This window comes from Megalobrama amblycephala, linkage group LG9 (assembly GCF_018812025.1).
Source record: "Megalobrama amblycephala isolate DHTTF-2021 linkage group LG9, ASM1881202v1, whole genome shotgun sequence".
Taxonomy (NCBI): Eukaryota; Metazoa; Chordata; class Actinopteri; order Cypriniformes; family Xenocyprididae; genus Megalobrama; species Megalobrama amblycephala.
Window position 1 is genome coordinate 24,906,628 of NC_063052.1, and position 17,603 is coordinate 24,924,230.

Consider the following 17,603-nt stretch of genomic DNA (forward strand, 5'->3'; position numbering starts at 1 on the left):
GACTACAAGGGCACATGAATTAGCCTAATAATAATTATGTGCATGGATAAATCATTTAGCTAACAAACACTGCAATATTCCATAAAAAATAGTTGTCAATTTGGATTTCATTATGACTTTAAACAATAGTAGCACTCTTGAATTAATATTTAGAGCTTTAAAAAGTATCATTTTGATAGCATTTGCAAGGTAATCTCTCATGTAGGCTAATGAACACTAACTTGTTTCTTTGGATAATAATAGCCAACATATGTTGTGATGCTCGGTCTCCATCTCCATGCAGACCTTCTACAACACACTGAGACGTTTTGATAAACTCAGCTCGTATGGACTCTGGCAGTGCAGAAATTGCTTCGTGAGCGTCTCGTGCGATTGTTAAAACGACGCGCGCTCTGTGCTTTGGTCGTCAATCACCTCAGCACCCCTCCTTTGGGCTCAAGGGCTTCAGCGGGAGAGCTAAATTGGCTCTAGCATCATCACCGCCGCTGTCGCCGTCTTCACTGAAGAATTTTTTTGGGTGACTTTTTTTTTGCTCGTGGTGCAGAAAGCAAGGCTGTCTTCTGTCATCCTTTTCCTTTTCAAGTTTCTGGGGGCAGAAGGGAGCCACTTGCTGTGTGAATGATATGAAAAGCCTTTTAAAAGCACATTAAAATGGGGAAGTTGTGTACAAAGAGGTGTTCTCTCCTGGTTGGGGGAGATATCGGGAATCACAAACGTCTCTGGGAGGTTTACAGAAAGGTTAAACGAAGGAGGGGACAGACAGAAAATGGCCTGTGTCAGTAGACAGAAGTATTGCATAACAAGCACATCAACAATACACCTGTATAGGCCTACATCTTGAGTTGCTGAGGCCTGAAGATTTACAAGTACTGCATGAACTCTGGATGTATGAAAAATGATTTGAGACTAGTGTAGTTGGTCTCCAATAGCTTACTGGACCTGAGGGAGAGCTATTTGTTGGCTGCTTTTCATTTTTTATATCCTCAAGGTTAAACCATCAAACCAATCCATGGTGTGTATGTGTGTGTGTGTGTGTATATATATATATATATATATATATATATATATATATATATATATATATATATATATATATATATACACATCCCTATAGATAGATAGATAAAATGTGAACCCTGAATTATTTTTTAAGCAGAAGATTTAATTTAAGTTCTTTTATAAAATTATAAGTTTCATATTTCTGCTTTTAAAAAATTCCTCCTTCACTTAACTTTTTTATGAAAAACAAGGGATGAGTCAAAAAATGTTTTGTGGTAATCAACATTATATTAAATGCTGTTGATGGAGCCTAAAGGGCTAGTTCAACCAAAAATGAAAATTCTTTCATTAATTACTCACCCTCATGTTGTTCCACACCTGTAAGACCTTCGTTCATCTTTGGAACACAAATTAAGATATTTTTGATAAAATCCGATGTCTCAGTGAGGCCTCCATTGCCAGCAAGATAATTAACACTTTCAATGCCCAGAAAGCTACTAAAGACGTATTTAAAACAGTTCATGTGACTTCAGTGGTTCAACCTTAATGTTATGAAGTGACGAGAATACTTTTTGTGAGCCAAGAAAATAACGACTTTATTCAACAATATCTAGTGATGGGTGATTTCAAAAAACTGCCTCATGAAGCTTTATGAATCTTTTGTTTCGAATCAGTGGTTCAGAGCATGTATCAAACTGCCAAAGTCACGTAAACCATTGAAATTTCGACACATTTCGAAACACTTATGATGTAACGAAGCCTTGTTTACTGAAATCACGTGAATTTGGCAGTTTGATACATGCTCCGTACTACTGATTCGAAACAAAAGATTCGTAAAACTTTGAAGCTTCAAGTGGTGTTTTGAAATCGCCCATCACTAGATACTGTTGAATAAAGTCGTAATTTTGTTTTCTTGGCGCACAAAAAGTATTCTCATTACTTCATAACATTAAGGTTAAACCACTGTACCCACACGAATTGTCTGTCTGTGCATCTGAAAGTGTTAATGATCTTGCTGGCAATGGAGACCTCACTGAGCCATCGGATTTTATCAAAAATACCTTAATTTGTGTTCTGAAGATGAACGAAGGTGTTACGGGTGTGGAACAACATGAGGGTGAGTATTTAATGACAGAATTTTCATTTTTGGGTGAACTAACCCTTTAACTTGCACTGTAAACCTGAATAAGTTGGGCTAACTCAAATTTGAGGTAATCAGTTATATCAATCCCAATTTTAAGTAAGCAGAACTATCAAGTTTTGAATTTGTGGTACTCATGCATGTTGATTGCTCCTAACTTGAAGTACTGAGTTAGCAAACTCATACATTTTGACAGCAATTAACATAAAATATTTAGTTAATTAACTTTTTTATATTGAGTTCTTGCAAATCAAATGAGTTATTTACTTCACTGTATACAAAAAAAAGTTCTAAATACTCATAGCAGTTAATTTAAATGAACTAATTTGTTCAATTTAAGTTTTTCCTACTCAAATCAATTAAGTATTTTGATACAAAAATAAAGGTTCCAAAAGGTTTTTTGCAGCAATGCCACAGAAGAACCATTTTTGGTTCTTCTGGTTTTAGAGAGCAGTACACTGATATGATACTTTCTGATGAGGGAGAGAGAGGCTATGAAAAGAAACCTGCTATGGTCTCTGACCATTATTCTCGGCCAGTTGAAAACATTGTCACAGTGGTTCTGATTTGATTTATTTGCTAAAACACAAGTAACTTTCAAAACTGTCATGTGGCCAATTTGTAATATGCTTTAAAGTTGGCTGGTCTTTTTGTTTGTGCAATGTCTTACTGTATCTGCCACAGAGGAACAGAAGGAAAAATACTCTTCAGCATAGCCAGGTTTCTGAGTCTGAATTGCTTCATGTGTGAATGAAAGTGAAAAAAGAGGAAGAGAGAGAATGAATTGACCTGCCTGACCACGTGTCTCATTTGTTCGGTGGTCTCTAGGATGTAATTCCTTCATTCTGAATTTTAATAGGATAATGTACTTCATGTTTCACACAGTGCCACACTTACAGGTCTTATGAACTACCTGTCAGAGGAATACATGAATATATAACACCATGAAGCATGATGAAAAACATCATCTCCACAAATCCTCAAGGATGAACTCCTCATTTCACACCTATTTTTATATCAAATCGGAGCTGACTAGTACACTACAATACATAGCATACTTGTCAGGTTTATGTTCCGTTTTATTGACTATAGAGTGCAACAGTCGGGTTCCGGAAGTAAAAACTCCATTCATTTTCTCCATAGGGAAAATTATTTTTAATGATAACTTATAAAACCTTTAAAGACAGACCTACTGTGAGCTACGTAAATTCATGGTATTTGCTTCTTCTGAAGCCATCATGCAGCTCATATTATTTCAGCTCTTTTTTTTTTAAATAATCATGTTTAACAGGAATTCCTGGTGGAAAAACTACATTACCCACTTTTACAAAAATGAATGGAAAAAATACTTCCGGAACAAATGCTGATGAAAAAGTGGGCTGACATTAATGCACTCTATTATTTTGACATTCTGTTTTGTTTCTGTTAGTTCCTGTTTCCCTGCTCTGTTTAGTTTCTGCTTTCTTGGTTACTATGTCCTTGTTTGTTTAATTATGTATTAGTTTCACCTGTGTCTAGTTTGGTGTCCTTTGTTCTTACCCTGTATTTATAGCCCTGTGTTTTAGTTGTTCCTTGTTAGTTCTTATTTATAGGTTCCATAGAATTGAAAATTGAATTTACCTTGGCATAGTTGAATAACAAGAGTTCAGTACATGGAACACCAGTCTCAAACACCATTGTTTCCTCCTTCTTATGTAAATCTCATTTGTTTAAAAGACCTCAGAAGAACAGGCGAATCTCAACATAACACCGACTGTGACGCAACAGTGGGGATCATTAATATGTACGCCCCCAATATTTGCATATGCCAGCCCATGTTTAAGGCATTACAAAAGCCAGTATTAACGTCTGGATCTGTGCACAGCTGAATCATTGAACTTTATGCAGAGAAGCCATCAAGGACAACAGCGAAAAATGGCAGATGGGGCAATAATAACTGACATGATCCATGATATTTTGAGTGATATTTGTAAATTGTCTTTCTAAATGTTTCGTTAGTATGTTGCGAATGTACTGTTAAATGTGGTTAAAGTTACCATCGTTTCTTACTGTCTTCACGGAGATCAGAGTCATGTCCCTATTTTCATTATTGAACACTTGCAGTCTGTATAATTCATAAACATAACTTCATTCTTTATAAATCTCTCCAACAGTGTGTAATGTTAGCTTTAGCCATGGAGCACTATCAAACTCATTCAGAATCAAATGTAAACATCCAAATAAATACTACACTTACATAATCGGGTATGCTGCATGACGAACACTTTGTAAAGATCCATTTTGAGGGTTATATTAGCTGTGTGAACTTTGTTTATGCAATGTATTAGAGTTGCGAGCTCAGGGGGGTGGGGAGCGCGAGCATTTAAAGGGGACATGCGCTGAATCTGCGCATATTTAATGATGCCTCAAAATAGGCAGTTTAAAGAAATGAATAAAAAAAATCTTCTGGGGTATTTTGAGCTGAAACTTCACAGACACATTCAGGGGACACCTTAGACTTATATTACATCTTGTGAAAAAGCGTTCTAGGGCACCTTTAAAGGATTACTTCACCCAAAAATTCTGTCATTAATTATTCACTCTCATGTCATTCCACACCCATAAGGGTATCTTAAATATCTTAATCTGTGTTACACGATGAAATCCGATAGTCTGACTCCTCAATAGACAGCAATTTAACAACCACTTTCAAGGTCCAGAAAGGTACTAAAGACACCGTTAAAATAGTTAACGTAACTTGTGATTCAACCTTAATTTTATGAATTAAACGACTTTATTCAACAATATCTTCTGTTCTGTGTCATTCTGGTACGTTGTTTATGTTCAGCACTTCCAGGGTCTACGTCAGAACGCCGAGTCAGTATTGGCGCACGCATGTGTCGTGCTGCTCACGTGTTACATCTTCGGGCAATACTGAGCCAGCATTCGGACATAAACACAGAAGCCTCCACTGTAGTCACGTCGACTTTTTTTTAACAATGTCTTTATTTCCTTTCTGGACCTTGAAAGTGGCTGTTAAATTGATGTCTATTGAAGAGTTAAACAGCTATCGGATTTCATCAAAAATATCTTAATTTGTGTTCCGAAGCTGAACAAAGGTCTTAGAGGTTTATAACGACATGTGGGTGAGTAATTAATGACAGAAATTTCATTTTTGGGTGAACTAACCCTTTAAGCATATAGTTTGGTTCGCTTTATTCTCCCAGTGATCTCCTGAATGTTCTTTCGGAGTGCCTTTGGATTATTAATAATAAAAACTCAGTCCCACTTTATATTAAGTGGCCTTAACTACTATGTACTTACATCAAAAAATAAGTACAATGTACTTATTGGGTTAATATTGAATTGCAAAACACTTTTGCTGCTATTGAGGTGGGATACGGGTAAGGTTAGGGAAAGCTAGGTTTAAAGGTAGGGGTAAGGTGTAAGGGATGGGTCAACAGTGTAATTATAAATGTAAGTACAGAAATTAATTACAGATGTAATTACATGCAGGTGTTTTTAAAATATAAGTACAATGTAAAAACATGTATGTACACAATAAGTGCATTGTATCAAATCATTCATTTAAATGTAAGTACATAGTAGCTAAGGCCACTTAATATAAAGTGGGACCACAAACTCTTTGTTTGTTTGTTACCCTGCAATCTTTGTGCGTGCTGAGCACACGTGGCAATACTTTACTTGTTCTTATAGGGAAAGGTTACTAAAATGAGCCAAGAAATTTTAGAGATATGGAAGCAGCTCTCTTGAGAAGCCCTTTTATCTGAATCATCCTCGTTTACACATGAATATTCAATTTAATAAATCATTACTTAAATCCTGATGAGCAAAAACCTTGTTCAATAACTTTTATATTGATTAAATGTAAAACAAATGTTTTATTATTCAATTTACCTATAATATAATTTTATGACAAGCCTCAAAGAATCACTAACAATTTTCATTTATTATTGATTTATTGTTGACGCTTAATACAAAATGAGGAAGACTTTGATATATAATGTATATTTATTACAACAGTCTGATCCATATGCAGTTTTATCTGATTTATCTGTGCCCTGGAGCAAAATACGAAAAGATTTTGAAAAAGGATATGATTTTTTTCAAGCCTTTTTTCTGCCTCCAGGCATTGCTGTAAGCTTACATTTAATATTGAATTGCATTATAATCAAATGAGGTCTATATTCTTTTGAGTCCAATTATTGCAGCTTACATCGGGCCCCACGGGGTCCGCAATTACAGTAGCAGACTCTTGTAATTGTGACACAGTGGGTCACAAAGGCAGCTAGTGAGATCTGAACATTGACCTTTTTCTGCCAGGAAACAGAAAAAAAAATGCTAGTGTTTGACAAAAGTGTTTGGCAAAATCAGCATAACCATTTATACACTATAAGAGCAGCTCGACAAGTGACTTGCACAGTCATCATACACACATTTGAAAAAAACAACAACTTATAAAACAGTATAACCAGAATATTGCAAATTCTACAACAAAATTGAATGTTTCATTACCAGGTGACAGCACCAACATAGAAAAAAAATGTATGTCATCTACAAAAAGCAAGGTCTTAATCAGATGACTTCAGCTGTTACATGAGATCCTAGAATGATAACAGCAAATTCAGCATTTTTAGTGCTCATTGATTAATCATTTGATGAATCGCCTCAATTATGGCAACGGAACCCTTTTAGATCATTCAACACCTACTTCATATGACACTTCTGCCCATGATCCTTTGGGAACTGTCCTCCGCTTGACACATGGAACCAATTTAATTGTCTGATTCATCTTCATTTTTTTGTCCCAAACTATTTCAGGCTATTATTTATGGTGCATACAGTACTATGTCAGGGGGTTGTGTGTGTATGATATCATTTTAAAGGGCAATTAAAGTTTACTCTGTGAGCCATTTCCTGACTGCTTTAACGAACACTAACTGTCCGTCTCCACCAAAACATTCCTTCCAGTAATTAGAGCAACATATCAGTGATATTTAGATCCACCTGATAGTCTATTTTATTGAGGTTATGCCTCTGCTCAAAACTATAGTTTGAATTACACAGTTCTTTGTATCACTTTTAGTCTAAATAAACGGTTAAATAAACAGATCTAGCAATTTTAGATGTCATGCAAAGCTTCTAAAAGTTTTAGAGGCTTTGCATGACATCTAAAATTCCTAGATCTATATATTTAACCGTGTAAAAATAAAATGTTTTAGAAGAACATGAAATAAATCACATTTTAGAGGTAAGAATGGTCATGTCATGTCGATGAACAATGTCTTTTGTCATAATATCTGAAACGCCTGAATGTTAAAATCTAACTGTTCTTCTCCAGACAGTGGCACGTTTAAAGCAGAATCTAATACACTTACAGCATCCTTGCGCCCTCTGTCGATAGACATTACAACTGCATGTCAGAACGAACAGACTGAGACAGACAGACATAAATTGTATATATATATATATATATATATATATATATTTATATATCTCACATAACATTATGACCACTGACAGGTGAAGTGAATAACACAGATTATCTCTTCATCACGGCACCTGTTAGTGGGTGGGATATATTACGCAGCAAGTGAACATTTTGTCCTCAAAGTTGATGTGTTAGAAGCAGGAAAAATGGGCCAGCGTAAGGATTTGAGTGAGTTTGACAAGGGCCAAATTGTGATGGCTAGATGAGTCAGAGCATCTCCAAAACTGCAGCTCTTGTGGGGTGTTCCCGGACTGCAGTGGTCAGTATTTATCAAAAGTGGTCCAAGGAAGGAACAGTGGTGAACCGGCGACAGGGTCATGGGCGGCCAAGGCTCATTGATGCACGCGGGGAGCGAAGGCTGGCCCGTGTGGTCCGATCCAAGAGAGCTACTGTAGCTCAGATTGCTCAAGAAGTTAATGCTGGTTCTTGATAGAAAGGTGTCAGAATACACAGTGCATCACAGTTTGTTGCGTATGGGGCTGCACAGCCACAGACCAGTCAGGGTGCCCATGCTGATCCCTGTCCACCGCCGAAAGCGCCAACAGTAAGCATCAGAACTGGACCACGAAGCAATGGAAGAAGGTTGCCTATGGGAAGAAGGCTGGGAAATGTTCTGCTGGGAAACCTTGGGTCCTGTGGATGTTACTTGACACGTACCACCTACCTAAGCATTGTTGCAGACCATGTACACCCTTTCATGGAAATGGTATTCCCTGGTGTCTGTGGCCTCTTTCAGCAAGATAAAGCCCTGCTACAAAGCAAAAATATTTCAGGACTGGTTTGAAGAGCACAACAACGAGTTTGAGGTGTTGACTTGGCCTCCAAATTCTCCAGATCTCAATCCAATCGAGCATCTGTGGGATGTGCAGAACAAACAAGTCCGATCCATGGAGGCCCCACCTTGCAACTTACAGGACTTAAAGGATCTGCTGCTAACATCTTGGTGCCAGATACCACAGCACACCTTCAGGGGTCTAGTGGAGTCCATGCCTCGACGGGTCAGGGCTGTTTTGGCAGCAAAAGGGGGACCGACCCAATATTAGGAAGGTGGTCATAATGTTATGCTTGATTGGTGTATAAATAAGAGTAAATATAAAAATACCTAGTAGTAAAGACATAGTAAAGTTTCCATCAATACAATATTATAATAGCTCTACAAAGGCAAATAGTGCAAGACAAGCTGAAGGTGTATGAGAATTCTTTTTTTGGGGTTTAACGGCAGCTTGCATCCAAAGGCGTTGCACTACTGCCATCTTCAGGGTCTATTTTCCTGTAATGTATATATGCTATTTATTACATCATATTCTCCTAATAAGACCTGTCCTTGTTTAAAAAAAAATGCAAATACATCTTCTGCCTTGTTCATTCACACCACTTTCCAGTATATCCTTTATACTAATCAATTTTTTTTTCTAATTCTTCCCTCGTGTTTTTCCTCTGTTCTTCTTATTGTCTGCAAATCATAAGCACGTGTTTTCATGACATATTCGATTGACGACCAAGGATGTTTTATTCGGTGGAAGTACGTCATTGCAGGGCGGAAGTGTCATCTGACGTGGCATGAGGGGCGGAAACGCTTGTTTGTGTTTTGGTTCTAAAGGGGAAGTTGCGAGAGAAAAGAAAGGAGGAGACTTGATCGGGGTTGGTAAAATTCCCACTAACCGACCCCAATAATAAGGAAAACCTCTCAAAAAATTTAGCACCCCGTCGTTGGAAATCAGTTCAAGCAACCTGTCGGCTGACTTTCAGGTAAAAAGACACCGAATACCTCCGTTGAATGTGCCGTTTTCTGGTTTGGCGTATCCCTCAAGCTAGTTAGCCACTTTAGCTTGGTAGATTTCGTCAAAAATGTTACAGGCCCCTTGTCCTAATTCTGCCTACACAAGTCATCAAATTTGATCTACTTTAGTCTAATATATACATTAAACATGATCTTGATTTTTTCAAAATCGTGAATATATATTCATCCTGTCGTGGTATGTTTAGCTGAGGCTTATGTCGGAATGCAGTTTGGTGCAAACAGGGTGGGAATGCTGTAGTGAAACTGAAGTTACAAACTATATTGTAGTTATTATCTGATTCTCATAGGTATATTGCCGAACACTGTAGATTAATAGTCTTGGCATCTGACCTGATGTGGGCTGTCTTTGCGAGTAACAAGACAGCTTGTTCCTTGGGCTTGAGGCTCAGGGGTGTGTTGAAAAATAGGGGAATTGTTTAGGTTGGCTATATTGAAGTCTAACTAATCTAAACTAGAAGTAGTGTGAAGTTGAAAATACAGGTTTATTTTGGGTAGATGATTCATGTACAGGATGACTGTGTGTCAACCTTCAACACAGAAATCACAGGTTTGTTTTTGTTAGGCCTGTCATTAAAACGGACCACAATCTGACCAGCAGCTCTTGACCAAATCGTCTCACAGGTGATTTGTCTTTTGCAATGTCATGACTTGTTTCATAAGCTGTGCTTCTTTTTATCGTTTCGCTTTTGAATATTGTATGTAAGCCGTGTCATTGCACTCTGGGGAAGTGTGAAAAGACTTCTTATATCAGCTGTTGTACATACCAAATGGATGAATACAGCAGTTTTGGCATGGTTTGTATCTTAAACCAGACATACCAGGCTTGCATCTCAAGGAGTTGGTTTATATCCTGTTATGCAGAATGAGATCCTGTTGATTTGATGTGACTGAGCGTCAAAGCAGATCTTGGTTTCTCTCTTATAGAAAGATCAGCTTATGGTGATGCAATGTCACAGCAGCCACAGGAGCATCAGGGGTCTGTTTTTATGTTCTCCTATTTCACAACAGCAGTTTAACTGTGCGATTTTGACAGGGAAAGTGTTTTCCCTGCTGTTTTAAGCCTTGAGGACACTGCCGCAGTAAATGTCTATGAAATTCCTTGAGTTTTATAATCGTCATTTCAGTTGGTGGATGTATCTCTGGTATTGTATCAATCCCAGGTATGTGTAGTCATTCTGAAGGCACTTCGTTGGAAAGTGACATATGTGAATTGCTGCTAAATTGTTGCTTCAGGCTTTTTTTTTTTTTTCAGGCTAAATGGGAATGCTTGTTTTGACTGCTTACTCAGGACATTCTGTGCTAGAATGGGTTACCATAGCTACAGACAATTATTTCTGCAAGAATTTCAGCAATATTAAATTATGGTCAATAAAACAATTGTTTTCGAGTTCCCACAGTCATGGAAATATTATTGAATTTTAAACGTCATAAAAATCTTTGTGTATATGTGTGTGTTTGGAGTTGGAAATAAGTCTGTTAAGCTTACCAATGCAAGTATTTACCTGTATTTGATTGAAAATACAGTAAAAACAGTAGTATTGTGAAACTTACATTTTAAAATGAAATGTATTCCTGTAATTGCAAAGCTAAATTTTTTTAGCATCATTACTCCAGTCTTCAGTGTCACATGATCCTTCAGAAATAATTCTAATATTCTGATTTGCTGCTTAAGAAACATTTATTATCAATGTTAACAGTTGTTCTGCTTAATATTTTTGAGATGCATTGTGTCATATAGATATATAAATATAAATGCTTTAAATTATTGTATGTGTTTTTTGTTTTGAGGCATTGTGATGTTCAGTTTGTGTGTGATTAATTTTATCATATAGCAAAACATTGTAATTGAGTATTTTTAGTCACTTCATAAATTGGTTTAGGAACACTGAAATTAGTTGTCACAGTGTCATATATTCAGCTGTAATGTAGAAAATGACGGATGTGTAAATCGATTTTATTTTTGTATCCATTTTTTTTGTTTTTTTTGACTAAAAATGCTCAACCAAAAATAGCATTACTAATCGCTATCACTAAAGCCAAGATGTGCGATTTCCCTGTAAGAGAGCTTTGAATATAGAAAAAAAAGAGAAGAAAGAAAAGATCTTTGTCTGCAGTCAACATGAAAGTGCTCTTTTTCATTTCTCTTTTTTTGGTTACATGTTGCCTTGTGCAGCCAGTACTGGGACAGCTCTCGGTGTGTGTGTGACCGCCTAAAGGAGACGGGGTGATTGACAACTGTCATGGCCAATAGGGGAGGAGCAACACGCCCCAACGGGTCCAACGCGGGCAATAAGATCTGCCAGTTTAAACTGGTCTTGCTAGGAGAGTCGGCTGTGGGAAAGTCCAGCCTCGTACTGCGCTTCGTAAAGGGGCAGTTTCACGAGTTCCAGGAAAGCACAATAGGAGGTAGGGGATTTTGTGGCTAAATTTGTGTGTACCTGTTTTTACATGTTCTTAGCAACTTCTGACTTTTTCTTCCAGCTGCCTTTCTAACGCAGACGGTGTGCTTGGATGACACAACGGTAAAGTTTGAGATTTGGGACACAGCCGGACAGGAGCGTTACCACAGTTTGGCCCCCATGTACTACAGAGGTGCCCAAGCTGCCATTGTAGTTTATGACATCACCAATGAAGTGAGTCACTTTGTTGTTCTCTTCATGAATGAATAGTTGTTTTACGACCAACTTTGTCATATTTTCATACTTCTTTGTCTCTTCGGTGCTTCTTTTATTATTCTTCACCTTGAAGGAGTCGTTTGCAAGAGCAAAGAACTGGGTTAAGGAACTTCAGAGGCAGGCCAGCCCAAACATTGTCATTGCACTGTCTGGGAACAAAGCCGACCTTGCCAACAAGAGAGCTGTGGACTTCCAGGTATACATGGCTTCACAACGAGACCAACCAGAGAGACTTTCTACATGTAACCAAAGCTGTCTACTTCACCTGAGCTGTTTTATTTCTATAGGATGCTCAGTCTTATGCAGATGACAACAGTTTGCTGTTCATGGAGACGTCAGCAAAGACTTCCATGAATGTGAATGAGATCTTCATGGCCATTGGTAAGTTTTAACCTCATAGTTAAACCTAACAGTAGCTAAATTTACATGCACTCAAATAATTTGTTAGTAATCGGATTGATGGCTCAGTCGAATTGAAAAGGATTCATGTAAACACTTCAATACAAATTCAATTTCGATCAGATTGAAAGGTGTGGTGTAGACCTAAAATAATCCAATCAATACTAAAAAACTTTATCTAAATGCTTGATTCTCAGCCGGATACAAAAATACTTTTTGTGCTGTGATGCATATGTTTACCAGAGCCTTTTTATAATAAGATTTCTGATGTTTGCATACATTTTACTTCTTATGGATGTGCATGTTTATTTACGTCTTATGAACTGGTCAGTGGAGGAGTCTGAATATTTACTAAATAAATAATAATAAAAAACTCCTCTGACATGTTTGTCAGCTTTTCTTTTAGATACACTGCCCAGCCACAAAAAAAATTTGCTGTTTGGATTTTAATAGGCAAATACTTAAGAATCTATGAATGGATCATTATTACAGTGATTATTATGTTTCTAGCATGTTTTACGTATGGCAACAAATAACATTCCATCGAGAGGTGCATCATTTTTTTGGTCAAGATCTTGCAAGAGGTGAGCACTCTGTAAAGTCTTCTCCAGCACATCCCAAAGACCTTTAATGAAATTAAGATCTGGACTCAGAGGTGCCAATTCATGTGTGAAAATGATTCTTCATGCTCTCATCTGAACCATTCTTTCACAATTTTAACCCTGGTGAATCTTGACATTGTCATCCTGGAATATGGCCATGATGTGTCTTCCTACATGATTGTTTAAGAAATTAAAAGCTACACACTCCATCTTTAAGGGTTAAAAGAATTGTTTCCATACATAAAACATGCTAGAAACACAATAATCACTGTAATAATTGTTCATTCATAGATTCTCTTAAGTATTTGCTTATTAAAATCCAAACAGCAACTTTTTTTTTTGTTTTTTGTGGCCGAGCAGTGCTAGCCTGGTAATACCAGACTCTGCTACTTCACTTTGCTTCGTAGACAGAGTCTGGAATGGCATAATAGAGAAGTGTTTTCTCTCTCGCTAGGGGGCGCTTGTCTGAAGTTTAAAATCATTGGTTACCCGTAAGCCAATCAGATACGTTTAGTTATGACGTATGTTATGCGCCTGTACAGCCGCATCGAAGCACAGACATCATGCATCGAACTCAAATCTATGATTGAACTTCCACTGTAAACCTGTTGTAAACACATGATGATGCGAGCGAAATACCGGAGTGAACATGGCTGTAAACGACTTTTGCAGATTATGCGAAGTTAATCTACGCATACACGGTACAGTCACGGCCTCTAAACTTATTTTTGACAGAGTGAAACAAGAAAATGTTTGTAGCCAACTCTCAAACTTAGGATTAGATTAAACCAGTCGGGAGTAGGGCCACAACATCACCTCCATTTAAAATGTTTATCAAACACTCTTCTTGTTCTGGCTTCAGTTTGAAAAAGAGTTGAATGTTCTCCATAACAGAGCGAATTGCATCCCGTGTCTCGTTTCCCATTTCCGCGGTCGTTTCGATTTTCGATTTCTCTAACCTACAATGTAAAACTCGGCGCTTAGCATCTACGTCATGGCTCTCAGCCCGCCCTCTGTTCGTTGATTGGCCCGGCTGTTTCCAGACCGGTGGCTAACAGAAAGCTCTGACGCTGTATCAGACTGAGTACAGAAGCGAAATGAAATTGAGCGGAAGTAGGAAGTCTGATGTAGTCAGGCTAGGGCAGTGCATGTCATCAAGGCCAAAATGCCAATTATACTTGTGGTAGCTTTATGTATTCCAAACAGAACTTATGCACATGTAATTGAAAAAGTGAATCTGATTACAAAGTTTAGGGTTCATATAAACAGAACTTTCAGAATCTGATTGGATTCATTCACATTGATTTGAAAATTACGTGATTTACTCTGGAGTCTGGACGCAAGTGGCGCGATGGGACGCGGCAAAAGACAATAGAACCCATTATAATCACTGATGGTGTGTACACTGGATGCGACACGACATGACAAATCCCTGACAGTAAACTGATGCTTCATTCTATTAATGATGTACGCCTAGCATTCGTGATACTTCTCACAGGAAGGACAAATGGATTTGCAACTGTTGCTTTGTCACGTCCAGTGTAGACAGCTTCTTGCTGTTGCGGTGCAATGACGCGTCAACGGTCACATCCGGTGTAGACACGAATAGTGTTCTTTTTGATGCTTTGGTGCCAAGAAAATTGTAATATTGAATAAATATTTTATTATTATTAATTATTTAATAAGGTGTCAGTATTGACATTTATAACAGCTCTCACACTGCAGGATTGTGCGCCAAATCTTCTGACACTGCCAGAATTTCGTCAGAGGTAAAAATTTGATCACAGCAGTCATTAATCGGCTGTCGGTGAACATGTCAAACTAGCAATCAAAGACTGCAGATTTTAGCCTAGGATTATGGGAATCTTTTAGGATTCTCAAAATTTGTCTCAGATGACCAAATCGTGGCCAAAATCGCAGTGTGCACCCAGCTTATGTCAGACTGTACGACAGTTAAGACGTGTTAAAGACGAACGTGCACATGAAAACTTGTCCGTAGTTTTACATCAACCCATACATATTCGGTGACAGTGAGCTGCATTACCCGCGGGCCTGAAATGGTGGCTAACAAAGAAATCTTTAGCGTTAATTTATTTTGATCATGGCTTGTCTTGGAAAAACAAGTCAATTTGACATTCGCCGTAGAAGTCACACTGCAGAACTGTATGCCAAATCTTCGGACACTGCCAGAATTTCGTCGGAGGGAAACTTTGATCGCGACGGGCATTAATCGGCTGTCGGTGAACGTGTCAAACTAACGACCAAAGACTACAGATTTTAGCCTAGGATCAGAGGAATCTTTTAGGATTTGCAAAATTTGTCTCAGACGACCAAATCGTGGCCAAAATCGTACAGTGTGCACACGGCTTTTGTTGTGAATTGTGAATTAACATAATTGTATTGTGAATATATTGTCTCATTTCTTAAATAAACTACATATTTAATGATTGATTATATTTGGCATTTCTAAAAGTTTTTTTTAAATCTTATTGTTGTATTTTATTTATTCTAACGTTCATTTCTTGTTTTGTCTCTCTTCAGCAAAAAGGTTGCCTAAGAGCGAGCCCCAAGCTGCCGGAGCCAACAGTGGGCGGAGTAGGGGCGTGGACCTCACAGAGACAGCCCAACCCACTAAGGCCCCCTGCTGCAGCAACTAATGCAAAAAAAAAAAAAAATCCCCCCTCACAAAACTCTGTTACTGCAACAACTAACGCAAGGTCCCGCCCTCCAACTTGGTTTTGACTAACTAATGAAATGCCTCTGCTTTCCCCATTTCCACAACTCTCTTACGCTGTAACAAAAGCTCTGCCCCGCCCATGTATCTGCGGTGTTTTTGTTTCATTGTTTTTCTGTAAAGACCCAGGCCTCTTACTGTATTCATGCTTCAGGTCATGCCTTGTCTCCAAACTGTAATATATGCCGTCACAAATATCCATCAGAAAAAAGAAAAAAAAAGCCTTTTGCCTGACCAGGACGAAAAGGGGTGGGGCCTCTGCCCTGTCATAATTCAGAACTCTACTTTGTCGTTTCTTTTCCTCAAATCTGTTTTTTATGATTTTGTTTTATAAAAATGTACTTTTCAGAGTAATGGATGCATGTATCACTACAAAGCCTGAAAGAGATAAATCAAAGTTTTAACCTTATCCACATGGTGAGAGAGGACGTGACAAATTAACCGGCCCCTTTGCTCCACCCCGCCTCGTTTCCCTGCTCGTTCCCTCTCGCTCTGATTCTGGATGTCCCAGCGGCTCTGTTCAGTGGCAGACTGCCCACTTCCTGAGGCTGCGCCGCCAACAAAAAGCCCACCTCCTTCTTAACCACACACACACACAGCCAAGATCCTGCCCCCCCTGTTATTCTCTCACCAGTTAGCAAGCCTTCACTTTTTTTTTTTTTTCGGCATTATTGGCACCATCCTAGAACTGAGTGAATATCTGGCTGCGCTTTCACTCAGCATGAAAGGCTTACACAAGGATGTGATATTCAATTAGTAAAAAAAAATCCCTGTCTACATACAACATAAGTAACTTCCCCTTCACAAACATGCACCAGTCACACTCACACTCTTCTGGTTCTAACTCACCCAGGTGTTTCTTACTTCATGCCTTGCACTAATTTTTGGTCTTGATATTATCTCTTGCAAGAACAGCCAGAGTGATATAAATATATATAAATAATTTACTGTAAATAGGGTGTTGCAATGTATTCGTCTTTTCCATTTACTGTTGCAGGACTAATGCTTGATAGGGAGTTAGATAATCATTAAAGGAAAAAAAAACAAAAAAAACAATTGTACAGTAACCAGGAATTGCTTTGATAGGGAGTTGAAGTTATGTTTCTTTTTCACAAAATGGTTAAATTATAATCAATGGTGGTCTTATAAAAATGTATGTAGTGTTATTAACAAAAAAAAAAAAAAAGCTTTTCTTTAGTGGTCTGTTTTGTAATTTTCATGAGAAAGCAAAAACGTTCACTAACAGTGTCCACATGAACAGATTATGATGGTTCTTCCTCTGCTTTTCTTCCCAGTATCAGACGACACATCCACTTTTAACATTCTCTCAATATTCTACCCTTTAGGATACTGGTACCACATAAATTCGCTGCTACATTAAATTTTTGTCTTTTTTTTTTTTTTTTTTTTAAGCGTTTCCCCTTTGAGACTAAAAATGCAGTTACCTTAATATTACTGTTAATGTATCAAATAAATTTCTTATAAATGGTATTGATAATGTTGTGTGTTCAGAGGGCCAAATTAACTTCTTGTCTTATCACTGAGTGGAATGCCCCATCCCAGTGCAGATTCTTCTGTAATCGCATTTGTTTGTGATAATGACACATAATAAGTAAATTGTATACCTTGAATCACAACACTTATTTGTTTGCTCATAAAGAACTGATTGCTGATTTTATTCTATGACTGATTGCGGATAAGCTTCATTTTACAAAGTGTTTCTTTTACTGTTTTCTTGATCACCTGTGTTTTAGTGCATTT

The 17,603-nt window shown here is 37.8% G+C and overlaps 1 protein-coding gene across 2 annotated transcripts; it reads left to right on the plus strand.

Annotated features, from left to right (window-relative positions):
• The first annotated feature begins 9,148 nt into the window (after positions 1-9,148).
• On the plus strand, positions 9,149-17,525 carry rab5aa (RAB5A, member RAS oncogene family, a). Of its 2 annotated transcripts, none has more exons than XM_048202338.1 (6): positions 9,149-9,380; positions 11,606-11,838; positions 11,914-12,065; positions 12,181-12,303; positions 12,395-12,488; positions 15,650-17,525. In XM_048202338.1, exons 2-6 carry the CDS (start codon positions 11,673-11,675, stop codon positions 15,763-15,765), a joined length of 651 nt encoding a protein of 216 aa, XP_048058295.1. In that variant the 5' UTR covers positions 9,149-9,380; positions 11,606-11,672; the 3' UTR covers positions 15,766-17,525. The 2 variants fall into 2 exon arrangements, with proteins under 2 accessions (XP_048058295.1, XP_048058296.1); XM_048202339.1 differs by lacking the exon at positions 9,149-9,380 and adding an exon at positions 9,800-10,053.
• The last annotated feature ends 78 nt before the right edge of the window (positions 17,526-17,603 follow it).